This window comes from Cariama cristata, unplaced genomic scaffold, assembly GCF_000690535.1.
Source record: "Cariama cristata isolate BGI_N322 unplaced genomic scaffold, ASM69053v1 scaffold27485, whole genome shotgun sequence".
NCBI classification, from domain to species: Eukaryota; Metazoa; Chordata; class Aves; order Cariamiformes; family Cariamidae; genus Cariama; species Cariama cristata.
In genome coordinates, this window is record NW_009618553.1 from 1933 (window position 1) to 20384 (window position 18452).

At 46.4% G+C, this 18452-nt stretch overlaps 1 protein-coding gene across 1 annotated transcript; it reads left to right on the forward strand.

Annotated features, from left to right (window-relative positions):
* Window positions 1-3575: 3575 nt before the first annotated feature.
* PRR5L (proline rich 5 like) lies at window positions 3576-16175 on the forward strand (the record flags this gene model as incomplete). Its single annotated transcript, XM_009700904.1, has 5 exons — window positions 3576-3633; window positions 6781-6872; window positions 10237-10377; window positions 11855-11981; window positions 15793-16175. Coding segments are annotated over 5 exons (801 nt in total), but the record flags the coding sequence as incomplete, so codon positions are not given.
* Between the last annotated feature and the right edge of the window lie 2277 nt (window positions 16176-18452).

An 18452-nucleotide genomic window follows, 5' to 3' on the forward strand; every position in this document is an offset into this window, starting at 1 on the left:
TTCCTGCTAAAGAATCTTTGCAAAATAGTCGCCTTCCATTAGGTGATATCAACATTTGCAAACACTGCAATTTTTTTCCATCGTGTCAACATATTTAGCCGACTTGCTAATTGCTGTTGTCGTTGCCCAGATGACAAGTGTCTCCCAGGCACGTTCTCAAAGACCGAAGTGTACCTTCCTAAACTGACAGCCCTGCACTACGGGAAGCCAAGAATCATAGAATCATTATGGTTGGAAGAGGCCATCAAGTCCAACCGTATACCTGATGCCACCATGTCTACTAAACCATGTCTTGAAGTACCACATCTAAATGTTTTTTGAACACCTCCAGGGACGATGACAAAGAAGCAGCTGCTTTGCTGCCTGCAGTCTTGCCAGAGAGCTTTGCTTTTTACCTGTTGGTATCCACAGCTTTTCAGCTCATGAGAGTCATCTGTACGTTGTTTGTGGGAAGGTACAGAAGGTCACATTGCACAAGTGCTTTGGGTTCCTATCTCCACATGGTCACCTGTGGGCAGAACAGCAATTTTAGCATGTCCCTCTGACAAACAGGACTTGTTCAAGTCAGCTCCGAGTCCTCTGCTGAGATTCCTAGGATTGGTTAATGGTAGCGGATTGAAATGCGTTTATAGCCTGACCGTACTAAATGGATAGGATTGCTTTTGCACTTTGCTAGAGCTAGTAAAGGTCAAAGTCTTGTGACTTGGATGGGCGGTGGTTCACATAATACAGTTTCATCCCATGTGTTGCTCCTGAAATGCTCTGGTTTTGTTGTGTAACTAATTTAAAAGGAACCTGAACTCTACATTATTTTGGGAATAAGACCATACTAAATGTTTTTCAGGGTTGAATTCTGGGAAAAAAAGCCACCTGCTAGCAGGGCCAAATTACCTTAATTACAAGCATGACCATTAACTACTTTTCCTTGTATGCACTATAAAATATTTAACTGTTATTGCTACTAACAGAGCTTACCACTGGTGAATGGGATGATCATTCCTCCTTGGGTCGTGACTGAACTTTGGATACGCATTAGGAGATGCGGGGTCTTGGGTTTTTGTTTTGTTTTAAAAAAGCAGTGTCTCAAAAGTACTTACATTGGTTCATTTAAGACAAGCCAGCCAGGTAGCAACACATGAATGTTTTAATGTGGATGAAGTAGCTGTGAGATGGGACAACAGCCAAGGAAAGGTACCCATTTCCCCTCTGTTGTGTTACACCACGCTTCTTTCACACCACGAAGAAGACCATGTCCATACAGTTTTGTTTTGACTTGAGATGAAACTTTTCAGGGAAGCTCCCCCTACTACCCATAGCACGTGAGGTGACTGATGAGCTTGCATGAGCGGTCTTTCTTCCAGGCCCTTTTTGTTGAAATCTTGACAAAAATGCCAATGGGGAAAAAAACTTCTCTCTGGTATTGCAGTGGCACCCAGCCCCAAAGGGTCTCAGAGCTTGCCTTGCATGAGGTGAGATTCCAAAGCAAAGGGAGTCTCTTGAATTCAGCCCCTGGTTTTGTTACTTTCAGTATTTTCCTACCTGACAGCTTTTTGGAATATAAATTCTCCACCAGGGCAATATATCCAGAGATGTTTCCTTACTGATAGGATGTCTGGCGGTCTCTTCAGTCCCTCAGCCTCAACCTACTTGCAAAAGACTTCTGGAGTCTGGTTGATTAGATACTCTTTAAGGAAGACTCCTTTCCTTTTCTACACATTTCAATCATGTCTGATGCTAACAAGTAAGACTCAAGCGGCAAGTTTTTCTTTTGTTCTGGAAAGCAAAGTACAAGTACAAGCAGAGAATGAATGTCACAGAGCAACATATCCTTCTTTTTATTCCCTTCAACAGTACCCCAGTTTAGTATTGCTTCTTCTTGTGGGGAGGATGAAGAGATGTGCTTCTGTCTTTGCTGGGGGTGGCTTACACGGTTACCTGCTTGTGTGTGTGATGAACCAGCCAGCCTGGAACATGGTTACAGGAGGCAGGTCTGTCATCCAGAGCGGCAATGCATGGGCAGGCGTGAGGTACAGCAGCTCATCAGGAGGCCATGGGGGTCTCCAGGCAGTGGTGTAATGGCAGTGGCCATTGGGAATGGAAAAAAGATGTGCCTTGCTCCTCAGCTGATGAATGGTTGAAAGGTGCAACTTGGACCTGGTTACCTGTTCAAAACAAAAGCTGGAGGATGAACATGAGAGAGAGGGGGGAGAGAGGTCTCTGAATATTGTGCGCTACCCTGATACTGAATCCTTTCAGATGGACAGAAGATCTCTGTGGTAGGACTGAACTGTTTAGGATGCAGTAATGGCGTGTTATCTGGTGATAGCAGCTCCTTTCTCTGGGATTCTCAAAGGTTTTCAGGATAACTTGTTCTCCTAGTGCTCTCGGGAGAACAAAAAAGTAGGTGTTGTTTTCGCACTGTTCTTACGCTTGGCAGTGAGTCCACAGGTTCACGAGGATGATCCGAGGGCTGGAGCACCTCTGCTGTGAGGACAGGCTGAGAGAGTTGGGGTTGTTCAGCCTGGAGAAGAGAAGGCTCCGGGCAGACCTTAGAGCAGCCTGCCAGTACCTAAAGGGGCCGACAAGAAATGATGGGGAGGGACTTTTGACAAGGGCAGGGAGTGATAGGACAAGGGGAGATGGCTTTAAATTGGCAGAGGGAAGATTTAGATGAGATACAAGGAAGAAATTCTTCCCGATGAGGGTGGTGAGGCAGTGGCAGAGGTCGCCCAGAGAAGCTGTGGCTGCCCCATCCCTGGGAGTGTTCAAGGCCAGGTTGGATGGGGCTTTGAGCAACCTGGTCTGGTGGGAGGTGTTCCTGCCCATGGCAGGGGGGTTGGAACTGGATTATGTTTAAGGTTCCTTCCAACCGAACCATTATGTGATTCTATGAGATGCGAACAGAAAGCTTATCAGATATTTAGATGTCCTGAACTGCAGACAGGCACATCAATGTCTTGATCTGTCTGATCCATGATAGATAAGTTGATCTAAGAAGACTAGCTCCTGCTGCTGCTTCTGCAGCTTGAGACTGCATACTGAGATGATCCAACTGCTCAATGTAGCAAAAAAAAACCCGGCCTCATGGAAAAGAGAATAGGTAGGAATAGAGAAGTAAGGGTTAGGGAGCTGAGCTGGCTTACTGTGCAGGCAGGCAAGCACTGAGCTAGTGCAAAGAGGAGAGTGGGACATTTTGATAGCATTTCGCCTTTTGATCACCTCCATCATAAGGCAGAGGTATAGCTTATGTGGGTGCACTTTTATCTTAAGAACCATTTTATTTTCTTGACTCCCTGTGACCCAGGACAGGTCCTTCCTTCCTGCTTTTGGCAAGTATTTCAACTGCTGCTGTGTCTCTTGTGTTCTCGTGTCTGGCTGAACAAGATGGGGTTAATGAACGTACAGCACTCGCAGCGAGACCAGGTCTGGTGGCGGTGCTGGGAGAACGTACTACAATATGACTGATCTTTAGATAACTGCATGCGAAGTGGGTAACAGCTGAAAAAATTTTATTCTTCCATGTTTATTTTAAACCTCAGAAAAGGCAAATGCATGTCTCTCTTCTCTCTTGGCAGAACCAGCTCCTTGCGAAAGGCTTGCTGTTTATAGAGGAGAAGGTTAAGCTGTGTGAAGGCAAGTATAGTAAGAAACCTGTTTTGGAAGGGAGTTGTGCTTTGATGTTTGGTTAGACAAGACGATTTGCATGTCTGGAAAGCATACAGCCCTTTCTGGTACCGTCTTAGGGTGTCACGCAAGCTCTCGGGAGCCAGGTGAGGCTTAAGGGATGGCAGGCTGTTTGAAGAGCCACGTAGCTGCAACATTCCCACCAGCCACGTCTTCATCACAAGAGCAGGAACGTGGGTCTTGTGTGGCAGCTGAACCTGGGCTTAAAGCGGTTCTGGGCTGGGCACGGATCCTATCGCCAAATTGCGGAGAGCTGCCTTCTGCCTTTTATTTCTCAGTGTGATTTGCAGCTCGATGTAAACACAATTTTGGCTACTGTGTCATGCTTTTGAGAGCTGAACTTAACACGCTTTGTGTAAATTTAGAGAAAAACCAGTCACTTGGGTGGGAGTGAAATCCTTCAGGGAAGAAGTTGATCACACACGAAGTTCTGTTCAAACTCGTACAGACGCTTGCTACTGCAGAGCCTGTGGGCAAAGGCCAGCGTGGCACGGTGACTCTCTGTGTGGGATGTGTGGGGAGTTAGCCATGTTCGTTAACGGTTCGCTCAAGCAGAGCAAGCTGTCTAGATTACACATCTTTATTCAAAACTAGGCTGCTGTTTGATTTGACCCAGTTTTGTAGCCTGTAGGGAAGATCCCTTGCTAATCGCCAACCTGCTGTATCTGGGTCATTAAATGCCAACAGACACTTACAATCTTGCATCGCTGTTGGTGCTGGATTCCTCCGCATCCTTCTTCACCGAGTGACTTCTCCACCTGGCGAGGGGGCTTGTAGGACTTGGACCCTGAAGGAGCTGTGCAATTGCCAGCCTCCTGCTTGGTGCCTGCATCTTCGGCACGGGTGCTGTAAGGGAGGAGAAAGGGCAGACTCATATCATATCATATATCATATCATGTATTTTCCCAAACGTAGGGACCTGCCCTGCTGCTGTCAGCTCTTCAGATTGAGTGCTGTGCGGCTTATCGTAGGTTTTTGTTTTCTATATTCATATAAAACTCTTCCAATATCTGTTTTAGCATTATGAAAATTGAGTTCCAATCTGTAATAAGCTGAGAGCTGCCCGGGAGTAGTTCACAGCTGCTCAAGTAGTTTGGGTAAGATGAAGTTTCCCAGGCAGACAGCAAAACCCTCTTCCTGTGCCTGATATTTTTTTAATGGGGTTTTTTTTTTTTGGTCCCTAGTTTGAAGTGACACTGGAGCCAGTTTGCCCGTGCAGGCTGGCATCTCTGCAGGAGGTGACTCATGGGCACCTTTCTTTCATAATGTGTAGGCTTGTTGCAGGTCTTGTGGTCACAGCAACAAGAACTTCTTGTACATACTTCTCAGTTAGCTCTGTTTTCCTGGAAAATTTCTGCTGTCCCAGTACTCGGAGATGGAATAATGTTCCCGCTGCAGGGCATGGCAATGTTTTACTCTGTCTGTTTTTCAAATCGCAGCCTCTTATTTTAACGTGATTTTTCTTTATACAGTCTGTCAGAATCTCTTTCAAAGCCTGTAGGATTTATGATTTCTTGAAGAAACAAACCATTCCCCCTTCCCCTTTGGAAGGAGAAGTGATCTATGACATTTCATTCTGGTTCCACACGCCCAAGCCCTGCAAGTCCTGGGGAGGAGGCAGAGGAGGGAAAAATTTAAACATTCAACGAGGCTGTTTCCTGTTGTCTTTTTCACTTATAGTTGGCAGTTTCTGGTAACGGGTAGCTGTTATGGGGGTGTTGGGTAGATGCTCGTCTGCCTGCAGTTCCAGTTTTGAAGCCAGCATCGTACCTGACACGGTGAAGCCTTCCTCTGAGCCCTCCTGAGGTCCTTGGTGGGCTCTTTGCTTGAACAGAAACATCTGCAGGATCTGGTTCTGCTGGCTCTCGGCTCTCTGGCCATGTCCTAAGCAGTACAACCCATGGGCAAGCACAGTGAAAGCCCGTGGGGAAGTCTCCAGATGGAGAAAGCACTTCAGTGCACAGCGATAAGGCTCCTTTGAGTTGCGATTTTACGTGTGTTCCAGTTCCTTTAGTCACTGTGAGGCTGAGCCTTCAACGCTGTCTTGAGCAGCCATCTTCCATTACTGCTCCTTGAGTTTTGACTGCTTGTGAGCTCCAGCCGAGGCTCTGTGGAAGGTATCCTGGAAAATCCTGTTGTCAGAAACTTGTGTTATTAAGCCTGGGTCTGTATTTGCACCTGAAATTTCTGAGGAATGTATCTAAAACTTGGAAAAAACAAAACCAAAACACAACAACATTACAAACCTTTGGCCTTTGGGATGGGAAAAATCTCCTAAAAAACTTAGAGGCTTTGGGCCCAAATGCTTGAGAAACACACAGCTCTGTAAGTCAAGCCTATGAGCATAATTTAAAATGTCTATTCAAATGATTATTTTCACTAAAGCATTTTTTGGGTAATAATAGGCTTTTGACCACAGTTGTATTCCTGTTATGGGAATCAGGAGTTGCATAACTTAGTCTGCCTTCATTTTAAATACCCACTTACGTTTGGGGATGTTTGTTCGAGTTTGAATCACGTGAGGGGTGGCCGCAATTGGATTTCATTTGGGAACGTTCCCAAGTTTGAGAGGAGCAGAGTGGGTTCGTGGTTTGGCAGGGTCCTGACTGCTGTGTCTGTGCTGGGGAGTAGGGGGATGCCGGAGGGGGCTTTTGTACGTGGTCTTCCTGCCTCGGTTGCTGCAGACCAGTTGATGTTGGCTGTGACCTGCTGGTTTTCAGGTTCAGCTGGTGACGTGCGGACGTGCCCTCACGCTAGTTGAGCAGGGTAAGTGTGAGCTGTGAGATGACGCTGTCCTTTGCCGTGGAGTTAAAGCCTCCGGTTGAAGAGGGGCTTTGATTTTTTGTTGGAGTTGGTCTCATGTTTTGCACTGAGCTGTCTTCTCTGCAGTAAGCGAAAGAGCAATTTACAGTCACAGCCTTCTGTCTCTGTCAGTTAAGGTGAAGCTTAGCTGAGTGACGTCCAGTTTTGGATGGAAACTGTGAATGTGAAGGATGGGTTTGTCTCTCTTATTTGGGGAATTAAAAAGTAGTGGGAAAATTCAACTTGATTGTTTAGTGTCACTAAAACTCTTGCTCCCAATCTCTGTTTTTGTAGGTGAGGATCGCATTGATGTCCTGTCTGAAATCTGGGATCACTATTTTACAGAGACTCTTCCTACACTCCAAGCAATATTCTACCCAGTCCAGGTAATCTTAATTAGAATTCAGTCTTCAGTCAGGTGAGGCAATGTAACTGCAGTGTCTGCTACTGGCACCTGGAAACTTCTCCTCTGTTCCAGCTGCACTGTTTGGCCAGTGGCTAAACAGGTCTTAAAACCTTTAAACTAAATCTGGGAGGAAGCAGAGTTTGCCCAAGTCAGCACTAACTGTGTACGAAGGACTGCTGAAATCTACTGGGCAAGCACAGCGTTTTGGGCTGGATTTATTCCCCTTTGTCTACCCTCTGTCTGTGCTTAGCTAAGTTTCAACACTGAAACTATTGGATTATACCTTGTCTGGAGTGAAGCTCTGAGCCATTTGTATTTATAGTTCTTCCATTTTTGAATAGCTGGGCCTGTTGGTGCAGATGGCAACGCAGGTGACTTGTCTTCAGAGGCACAAATCTGAAGACTAGATCGGCAGCAACTGTGTTTAATTCGCCCTGACAACTTTTGGAGGGCTCATGTCGCAGTTGTGCCTTTGGAAAATCCACTGTTGGATTTTTTTGAAGCTTTAATAAGGGGACAAGTAAATCTATGGGTAGAGGACGAATGAACTTACATAAGACCTGCTTATACTGGGTGTTTTGAAAGCTGAGTATCCCATCAGAAGTGTTGAGCTGTATCATTTTTTTTAATGTAGTTTTAGTCAGGGTTTCCATATGAGAAGTCTACCTCCCTCCCCAGCCTATTTCGATCTTCTCTTCCATCAAAGGATAAGAAAAATGTACCTCATGAGGAGACTGACGTTCTTGGAAATGCTAGCCTCCTCCTCTTGCCTTTTGCCTCTTCCACAAGACATGCTTTCCAGAGCCTTTTAAAATTACTTTTCCCTTGTATTGTTTGAAAGGCAGCAGGTAAAGCTCAAAGGTTGCCCTTTTCCTCTAATTTTATTCAAGTTGGCATTTCCTAAAAGAGGAACAACTTCTGCAAAGACAGACACTAACCTTTCTACTGTGTTTATTTTCATTCTTTCCTTGCTGCAGATGCTTAAAGGTAGGTGTTTGGCAGGTAAAACTGCACAATTATAATATCCTCCCTTTCTCTCCTTTTGGAACAAATTCTCAGTTAGGGAGTGATGTAATTTATTTAAGCAGGGGTTTGTCTGCACTGCAGCTATCTGTACGCTGTGGAAACAGCTGAGCTAACTGCATGTCATACCCACTGATGCTAATAATTCTACCATTTATCAGAAAAAAAATCTACTCCCCTGCCATTAAATATCTCTAATGAGAAACTGAACAAAAGTTACTGCACAGCGGGTGCAGCTTTTGGAAGTAACTTGGTGGTAGTGATGAAAGTGTGACTATGGGACGTTGAGATTCTTTGAAAGCATAACTTTGTTACTGTATTTGTCTTGTCACAGTATCTGAGTCACTCAAAAATATTTCATAGAAGCTGTGGAGTTAGGGAAGTATTGCCATTTTATGGATGAGGAACTGAAAGGCAGCAGACGGCATATTTAAAGCTTTGTAGGCACCCAAGTCCTACCACAAACGTATGGATTTAAACCGCCTAAATATATCCAATAATTTGAGTAAGCTGCCCTAGGCTACAACAGAGAGGGTTGTTGGTGCAGCAAGAAATAAGAAATTGCTCTCATCCCAGGCCAGTGGCCTCATAAGAAGGTTGTCCTCTTCCTACAAACAGGGAAGCGTAGGTACCCACGTACGTGGTGTGTCACCGCACGCGAAGAGAGCTCGTCTAGCGAACCTCTTTCACCGAGTCGCAGCTCTTCATGCATTACTCTGGTAGATGGGAAAGTCAATTTGTTGTTGGTTCCCCATCCTTTGCCGCAAATGTCAACTTGGTTATTTAGTTGTGCTCTTCTGTGATCCCAGCAACTGCCCATTCAGAATGAAAGTCAGTCAGCCAAACGTGTGAGCGTGCGTTACTGAAGGTAGTAACTAGAAGTAACTTCCTATCTTGGCTAAGTTTAAAGCCGAGGCTCATAGCTGTTGCAGAAATATGACCTTTAAGCAGCCAAATTGGTTAAATTGCTGTACAGAGGGGAAACTGTGTAAACAGGTCACTGGCTTTTGTATAGTTGCAGCTGTTGATGTAACTACTCGGTGTGGAAAAAGAATAGCAAATCTTGTTTGGTTTGGCACAGCAAGATGTTTGCATTTTGAAATGGGGTATGAAGTTAATGGGACTAAACTGCATGATAGAAATAAAAAATATGCGGCTGCTGAAATAGAGTTCAGAAATATGTACCGGTCTTTTCTACACCTCCATGTTTCTAAACACGCAGTGATAGTTTAAAACGGCAAAGTGCTTTTATTATGGCTAAGCTGCCCTCCAGACTATTGGCTTTAATTTGTATTTACATATTGATGATGCTGTTAATTATGACATTAAACCCATTACGAATTAATGATTAACTGCTGTTAATTCCTTCCAGCTAAATATTTGCCATGTTGAGCGTGTTATGGAGACCATAAAACGGTTCCCAAACAGACCGTGGGGCAGAGATTAACATGCTGGGAAGAACAAGGGAAACTCTTTGGGCTGGAAAGAGCTGGGCAAGGCTGGGAGGAAAAATTTTGCTCATAAGCTGCAGAGGGGCAAGAGAAAGTCACGCAGACGTTAAGCGTAGCAGAGGGAAAGGCAGTAATGCCAGAATGCCAAATGGAGTCCAACTGCGTTTAAATATGCTGAGAAATATTACAACATCTTCATCTGTTAAGCCTGCTCGCTTGTGGCGTTGGTGTAAAAAAAGTAACTGGGAGGACACGGACTGCCTTGTGGTGGACATCAAAGCTGTTGTCGTTTTAAATGATGTTTGGTGCAAGCAGTCTCACTAGCTTTGCTCGAGCCTAAATCCTAAAATCTGTAATGGACCGAATTGTGGATTTTTGTCATATCAGCAAGGTCTAAAGTGCAGACGTTGAGCCAAAAGAGGATAACACAGACCGGAGGTAGGCTTAGTTAAGGAATACTCTGTACCAACCTCCTTCCCTACGAAACCTCCTCTGGTTTCTCAGCTCTGAGTGGAAAAAGCACGAGTTGCATCCATCCTGGGCTTTGGATGTTTGTGACCAAACTGGATGGCAGTTGGGTTTCATGAACATGTAGTCTTTTGGTGAAATACAGGCCCGTTTTTGGCTTCGCTCCAAACCTAGCCGTGCCTCAGATGAGGATGTTGCTCATTTCAGAATTTGTGTGGGACAGAGACTGAGAGGGAAGTGACCAAAGAGCACCATGAATCCTCCGCCCGAGCAGCTGGGGGGTGCTTTGCCACAGCAGCAACGGGCAGGATGGGCCCTTTCTGTCTGCGTGCATACATGTGTTGATGCGGTGCTCACACGTCCCTTTACCAACTCTTGGATCTTGCCTTCTGTGTTTTTTAGGGTCAGGAATTGACTATCCGTCAGATTGCTCTTCTTGGCTTCAGAGACTTGGTCTTGCTAAAAGTAAAGTTGGAAGAAATTCTTCCTCTGGTCCAGACAAAACTCCCAGCTTCCATTGTCCAGATGCTGTTAATTCTGCAGGTGCGGAGCTTCTGCTCTTCTTTGTCTGACTCCACTTGGGTATCTCGACCTCACTGAACTAATACGAACCCTGGAAAGGAGAGTGGGGAGGGTAGCAGGTGTGATGAAGGGGAAGTGATGTGTGCTTATTTGGGAGCGGTAAATGTAGAAATCGGAGCTGAATTTGAATGTCCTGAGCTTTCCTGGGAACAGGTAAGGATGTTGCTATGAAAGGGCTGAGTTCTGCTCTTTGGCATTTGTATTTTTCTTGCTACCTCTCCTTCCCAGCTAGGAACAGTCTCGGGACTCTTTTTTCACATAAATTTTCATCTTCCAGCTTTTCCGAGTGCCTCTTTGTGCCCCAGTTCTCCTGGTTTCTCAGCTTTGCAATGACAGGGCAAATCTCCATCACAGCGGATTGTGGAACACGGATGAGCTGTGGCTGCTGCCTGCCCGACGCCAGCCCCTTGGCTGGCTGGGATGCTGAGCAGTGCCCACAAGAGAAGGAATGCCTTTTGGCAGCAGGCAAAATGCTATACGTCTTCCAAAGGCCTCTCCCAAGAGACCCAGACCTTCTGTGAGGACTGTCCTCTTTATCCAGACCTCAAGAGAATATTTTTCCAAGCATGCCGAATACAGCCAAGTATACCAGCTGTCTTATCTTCTTATATCACCCAGCCTAACAGTCCTGCAAAATACCATATTACAGGGGGCTGCTTGGGTTCCTCTCGCTTTTATTTCTTCTCCAATGTACCTTATAGTGAGTGGTGGGGAATGAAACTTTCTGAAATACAATCAAAATTGTGAAGTGGCTCAACTGATATTTCTGTATGAGTTCTCACTCTTCCAATGTTCCCAGTGAACCCGGACTGTAATACCAGGAGATACTAAAGTGCTAGCTCAGTTTCCCTGAAATATTTTTGTAAAAGAATCTTGAGGGCAGAGAGAGTCTCAAAGCCACACATTTGAGAAAGAAAAGCTTATGGAGGCTTTGCAGGAAGTCTGTGAACGGTTTTCTGAAATTACTGTTAAATTGGTTGGTGTTATCTACCACCTTCACAGCTGTAAGCTGAACTACAGAAGGCACTTTTCCTGCAGGCCTCCCTAGGAAAAGAGCAGGGCTTTGCCCGAGGTGTGTTAGGGCTTTCCCACAAAGAGATGTTTCCTGGTAGAACTGCCCTGGTATAATTATATTGCTGTAGTCACACTGTGCGAATCCTCAGTGTGAGCGTACTTTGTACCTTCCTGTCCCTTGGTTGGAAAAAAGATGGCCCGCTGCTCGACGTCCATAGGTTTATGGCTATGGCTTGAACAAGGAGGTTGACCTGAATGGCACCCAAACCTCTATTTGGGCTTATCAGCTGTGCTCCTCCGAACGGTCTACCGATACGGTTGGGATATTCTAGTGCAGAGAGATTTGACAGACCCCATGCTTTACTCAAAAACCTTACTTGGAACTACGTAAGGGCAACGTTGACTTTATATGTTTGAATTTCAGAGCGTCCATGAGCCAACTGGCCCCAGTGAGGGCTACCTACAGCTGGAAGAACTGGTCAAGCAGGTGGTATCGCCGTACTTGGGTTTGTGTGAGGATCACAGCTTCTCTGGTAGCAGCTGCTTGCTTGGTAAGACATGCGCATCGTACAGAAACTCTTGTTGGGGAGCACAGGTCGGTTAACGTGAGGCAGTGCACATCTGTGCTAGAAAAGGAGACAGTGCATGACTCCACGAGAGACAGAAAACAAAGGCTAAAACGCCCTCGAGCAGGTCCTGATTAATATGTTTCTGAACATATATTGTTGCGACAGGCTTTTTATTTTCCATAGCCAAATGAATTATCACTGCCCCACCACTGCACGCACACACGCGTGCAAAGTCTCCCCTCTCTCTGGAGATGGGCTGGCTTTTAAAACTCCCTGGTCCGTGCCTGACATACTGCTGTCACCTCGGTGAGAGGCTGGACCCTTGCCTTTGCTGCCTGCTCTCTGTCCCTGCTTGCTAGCCCGCTTCGGCTACCTGGATTCTCAGGCTTACTGCTGCATCAGCCAGCCTTTGCAAACAGCAAAACGGTTGGATGCTCATTCTGAGGGATTACAGGGGTTTTGGCATGGTGTTTTCCTTCCACCTGAGGACTCTGTTTTAAAAAAAAAAAAAATAAAAAAAATCTGCGTTTAAACTGTGGATAAATGGATCTAGGTGAGAGAACTGGCACTTCACTTGAGGAAGGGGATGCTTATCATGAAAGACTTCTCCACACGTGATCCAGAAGCTCGTCTTTCACACGTGGCCAGCCAGAAGAGATTGGCTAGCTGAGAAATGGCCATAGCGATGTTGATTTGATAGTCAAGAAGATTTAAATAGAACAAGTGAAGAAAGCTCCAGTCTCCCTCTGTTTTTATAATCTTTAGCCTTTGCTTCAAGGCAAGTTGTAGCAAGCTGGAGACAACCTGTCTTGTACTACACCTCAGCAGCACAAGGCAAAAGATGGTCTTGCGGTAGGAGGACTTACCAAGACTCAGACGATCCGTGCCTGTAACAAACTCAGGGCATCACTTTAGGCAAACTATGGCTCAGGGTTTTTGTTCTTATGGTTGTTGGGCAATTAAATATCTTTTATGGAAGCTAACATGGTTATACAGGTCAGCACTGATTTGCAGACCTGATCCTGAGGCTAAATGTAGACCACGCTCCCCCGTAAAAGTTGAGCTTTGACAAATGTGATTGTTTTGCTGTTTATGGACACCTGCGTGCTGCTGGGATAGTTTGAAAGGTAGCTGCCTGACCTGTCCTGAAGTTTCTAGCCATCCTGGATTTCTGCCAGCTGAACATGACGGTAGTGTCATTAAAAAAAAAAAAAAGTTTCATATGAACTGGCCTTATAAAGTTTATGGGCCTTAAAATCATTGCATTTATTTGACTTTAGCTGTCACTTATTTGTGTGTATTCCCAAGGTGGCTTTTTGCCCCTGCTCCATCCCGTGCCGAGCGGGAGGAAAGAAAGAACTTGTGTTTGCATTACGTGACATTGGCAGCAGAGCAGAACTTTTCTGCAAATAATCTTGGTATTTTCAAAGTGCTGCTGTGGTGGCGGTTTCTTTTCCTTAACTCCCACTTCTAATCAAACTTCTTTCTCTTCCCCTCTCTCTCTCTGTGTCACCTTTTTGCTTTCTCAAAACCAGTTTCTTCTCTCACTGGGCAGCCTGTAATGACGATGAAGCCCAGTAGGTTCCCTGTAGTAGCTTTTTGGAAACGCGCTGTTGGCTTTGGGCACGCTTGCGCTTTCAACAGATGCGTTGGAGGCCAAACTGCCCTCTGGATTGGAGCCTTCAAGATGAACGAGTGTTGAGAAATGCGGCTGGAGGTGTCTGATCACAGCTGTCAGTAACACGGAGGGCTTCAGCCTGCAAGGCTGCTGTGTCTTGACCTTGACTTCAAGCGAGAGAGGGGTGCAGCAAGGGGATGGGACTGCTCACGGACGAAATTCGTAGAGGGCAGCATCCTCACCTCCTCTTCTGTTACCACCCTCTTTGCTTTGCCCATGTAAATTAGCCATTACCTGCATTGTAAGGATGGAGTATGCTAAAGGGATCCAGTTGTCCAAGATAAACAATGTTTAAATTGGGAATAGGGAAGAAAATAAAATATTCACCTTATTCCCCCCATGTATTAAACCTAACATCACCACCAATTTGAGTTTGCGTGCAAAAAAATCCCTTAAAAACTCCTCCCAGTTTACGTTCCTGGCTATAAAGCACCAAAACAGAAACAAAATTTCCAGTTAAACTATGCATGACAACTCCCTTAGAAGACTGTCGTTTGTGGCCAAGAAAGTAGAGGGGGAAAAGTAAAGCAATAAAGGAACTTTCAGAGTTTAGCCTGGTTTTACCTGATTCTCATCACAAAGGTTTTTAATTTTGTGGCACAAAAAATCATCTGTGGATATTTTTTCCTCAAAAGACTCAGGTCTCAATGCTCTCCAACACTACAGCTCGCTGTGTCTTGAGCTGCAGATGACACCTACAGAGTATATTTACCATAACCAGCCTCCAAAATGGTTTGCACATACTCTTAATCACAAGATGAACCATTTTGGATGACTGTGTTACTGGCAGGAGCGGGGTGAAGTGTTGTCATAGCTCGGCTGCTGCCAGCGGTGGAGTTTTGGCTGCTCACGCGTTTCTCCCTGCAACAATATAGTCTGTGTTCTGCTTTTCTTCCCAATGCAAGCTTCCAAAACTCTTTTATAACCCTCAGCGATGAGTGCTTTGCTTTGCATTTTGTTCTTCTATCTCTTAGGCTCTGCAGTCTCGGTGGAAGTATTTTATATGGTTTAAAGGCTTCTGACTTTATGGAAGTTCAAGGAAGTTTGTGAGAAACAAGGGAGACAGGGAGGGAATAGCTTTAGCCAATGCTTCGGGGACAGACCACACGAGGTGTTTAACACCACGTGGCAATGCTGCGCGGCGGTGGAAGACAGCAGGTGAAAAGCAATATTGTCTGATTTAACCTGCCAGGGGAGTGAATTGCAGCGAGCCAAGGCACAGCCTCAGACCTCTGCTTTTCTTCAAGCTTTCAGTGTCAGAATTGAAATGGTGCTTCATGATACGGGGCTGGGGACGGCACCTTGGGTTTGAGTTTTAAATCAGGCTTTTCTTTTCCCCTTCATGTTTTTGCTGAGGGGATCGTAGACCCCGCACCCATCAATTCTGTGTCGGTGCCTTCACTGGTGCTCCGCAAGTGCTGCCTTCCTCTTCTGTGCCTTCCCCCCAGGCTGTGGTGGGCTGTTGCTATGCGCTGTTGGGTGTTTTTGGTGTCTAGCCCCAAAACCAGACATGCTTTAAAGTGGATGAAATGTTCTTTGTCTTGCATAATCTTTAAAAAATACAGCAGGATAATGCTAGCAGAACCGCCTTTCCCTAGGCAGCTGGAGAGGCAGCGCAATGTAAGCATCGGGATTTTCGTGTTGACACCAGCTGATGGCATCTCCCGAGAGAAATTTTCCAGAGCAAGGGATGGCAACTCTGAATCCCTGAATGTTTCTTTGGGGATTTGTGCCACTTTAGCGTCAACGATTTTAGTGAACCTGCACCTGAGTGCTCCTGCTCGGTCCTCACCCCCCTGAGTAAGAGAGGAGACCGTCAGGATGCTGAAGAAAGTCCCTTTGCTGCAGTCGTTGCTTTTTGGCTCCCTTCTCTCGCAGGCAGCAGGACCGTTGCCTTACAGCAGGATGGGAGGTATCTCCTTGCCAGGGGAGAGGCAGACCTCCTTTCCAAACTCCCAGCAGTACAAACTAACGAGCACCTGATTGTTCCCTGGCGGTAATGAGGCGGGATGCTCCGTGGCTGAGTCCTCTCTGTTCCCTGAGGCCAGCCGAGCAGCTCCGGCAGTGCTTTGTCCGTGCCTTATTGACTGTTCCTGCTTCCTTTTTCTCTTCCAGAGAGACGGTACTCGAGATCCCGTTCGAAGACCGGTGTACTGAATTATTCATCTCACATGGTGACCGGCCGGCAGCCCAGCGAGATGGCCCTGACCCCGCTGACAGAGCAGGAGGGCGAGGCTTACCTGGAGAAATGTGGTAGCATCCGTCGCCACACTGTTGCCAATGCTCATTCCGATATTCAGCTCCTGGCGATGGCCTCCATGATGCACACGGGAATGGTGACTGAGGAGTCAGACAGTACCGACAAATGCCTCCTCCTGCAGCCCAGTTTTAGCCACCGGCAGTGCTCCAGTGAGCCCAGTATTGCCGATGGGCCAGAGGGAGTCATGGCAGCAGGTAGGCAGGACCCTGCAGAGCTGAACTGCACGTCGGTCAGCTAGAAGAAGTCTTGCTGAGGAGCGGAGAACTGTATGCACTAGGCTGGACAAAGTGTCGTGTCATCCCTGCTGGGAAAAAAAGGGAAAAATTTGAGTTTTGCTCATGTCATCGAAATGGTCCTGAGGGATCTTATGTCTCTTTGGAAATGCTCTCTAGATTTGTTTTTCTTGCGTGTCTGGGATCATTGTTGGTGGAGGTACCAGGCTGCTCCCAAATGAGCACTGGGGGCTGCAAAGGTTTCGCTGCTGAACAGCGCAGTCTACCTTCTGGAAGCTTTCTTCCTCTACTAGTCCAAACTCTTTGGCCTCAGGTTTCCTTCTGTGTCTTTGGTATGTTATAAATTAGCTGCTTTCTGCTTTTTTTCCATCTTCCCCAGCTTTGTGCTGCTTGTTTGCTCTTTGTTCCTGCAGCAGAGAGCTCTGTGCTCAATGTTGTCTTTGCTTCTGGTGCTGGGGTGGTGATGGCTGAGGATGGCATTTTTCTCTTTTAAAGTTGAACTCAGGGATGAAACCATTTGCATCCTGCAGAAAGATCTGCTCAGGCGGCTTGTGAGAGAAGCAGATCCTTCACTCTGCCTCCCACGGGCATGGATGAAAAGTCCAAATCTGAACAAATCAGACTTTTTCTTTTTTTTTCCCCCCCCAGACCTGAAGAGAACCAAGTATACATGGAGTCCCAGTTGAGTACTTTGTATGTACTTTATTTGGTTCCAGTTGTATCTTTGGCGGTGGCAGCGTAAATTGGGTGCAAAGGAGGGGTGAGTGTCTAAATTGGAGTCAAAATATTGTCCTGAGCATCCTGACATTTGGCATCAGTTTGCTTTCAAAATTTCGGTGGTGGTAGGGCTACAAGGAAAGGAGAAATCTAAATGGATTCTGTTGGGAAGGAGATGCTGGGCAGAGCCTGCGCTTGTGCAGGAGACAATAAAGGTGCTTCTCAGCACCGAGCCATCACAATTCCAGACCAGGAGGTGACAAACAGGATTTCATCCTTGGGCTGCTCTGATACTTTTAGCACTTGCAGGTTTCAGGAGACCAAAGATGACCAGCAGCGTGTAGAAAGGAGTCCTGTCTCGGTAGTGGATTTGTGGAGTGCTCCTGACCTCCAGTGGTATTGGAGTCAACACGATGTTGCTTTTAAGATAAGGCGAGGGCTCTTTGCAGTCTTCGGTTTTGTTTTTATTTTGAAGATTAGGAGTGGGTCTAGTTTGCAAGTGTCTGTGTCAGGCGCTGCAGCCTGCAACGTCTGCTTTGTCTCAAATTTGGTACTGCGATGCTGCTTCTACGGGAACAGAACCCATCTGTTCGAGCAGTCCCCTGGGTTACTCTGCTGCTGTCTTGCTAAGCAGATTTGCAAGTGTAATTACAGGCTTAGAGGTGAACTGAAACGCTGCCTTAAATGTCAAATCCCATTAAAAATATGGATATAACACCACTGCCACTTGAATCTAGTCCCTGTGGTACTGACTGCAAATAAATCTGTCTTGACAAGGAAACAGAAGGTTAGGATGAGCCTTCAGGATGTTTTTTTTTGCACGCCATGACATTAACTGTAGAATTTGCCCTACTTGTGTTGAACACTCAGCATTTTCTGCTCCACTGGCCGCACCGAAAGTACAGCTCCGACCCGTCAGGATTTGGCCTCGGTAGCACGTGCAGCAAAAAGAAAAGCAGATTGTTATTTGGCAACAAAGCCTCCGCAACACCAGCGATGAGCACAAGTCACGCTGCCTTTGTAAACAAGGGTGCTGCTTTGTCTCCTGCGGTTTGCAAATGTTGAAGGAGATCCTTGAAAGGGCTTGTTTTTTCTTGCTGGCACCTAAGGCACCTGAGATATTGGCCTTTGTGGAAATGCCGAGGGTTTTGATCACCGGCTGCGCTTATGTGTTGAAGAACGGAGATGTAGTTGTGCTGGCTGCCTCCTCCCCGGAGCGTGCACAGTCCAGCAGAAGCCAGGGAGATGTGGCCTTAAGCAGTCTTCCCTTCAGATGGATTCTAGGATAAATTGCCCTCCTATTCATAAATGGGACCGACCAGGCTAACTTTGTGGTCATCTGCCCCAGGGTGGCCATGGATTGTGGTGGAGCTTAGGAATCTCCGTGCTGGCAGCCAACCATGGCAGACCGTGCTGGTCTCACCTTGGCACGGTTCCTCCAGCGCGGGGCACACGATGGCATCCTGCTCAAAAGGAACGTCTTTGACCCCTCTCGCAGGGATTTAAAGCCTCCTCTTAATCGCAGTGGGGCACGTGGGGAAGCGATCACCCTGCAGCATTTCAGT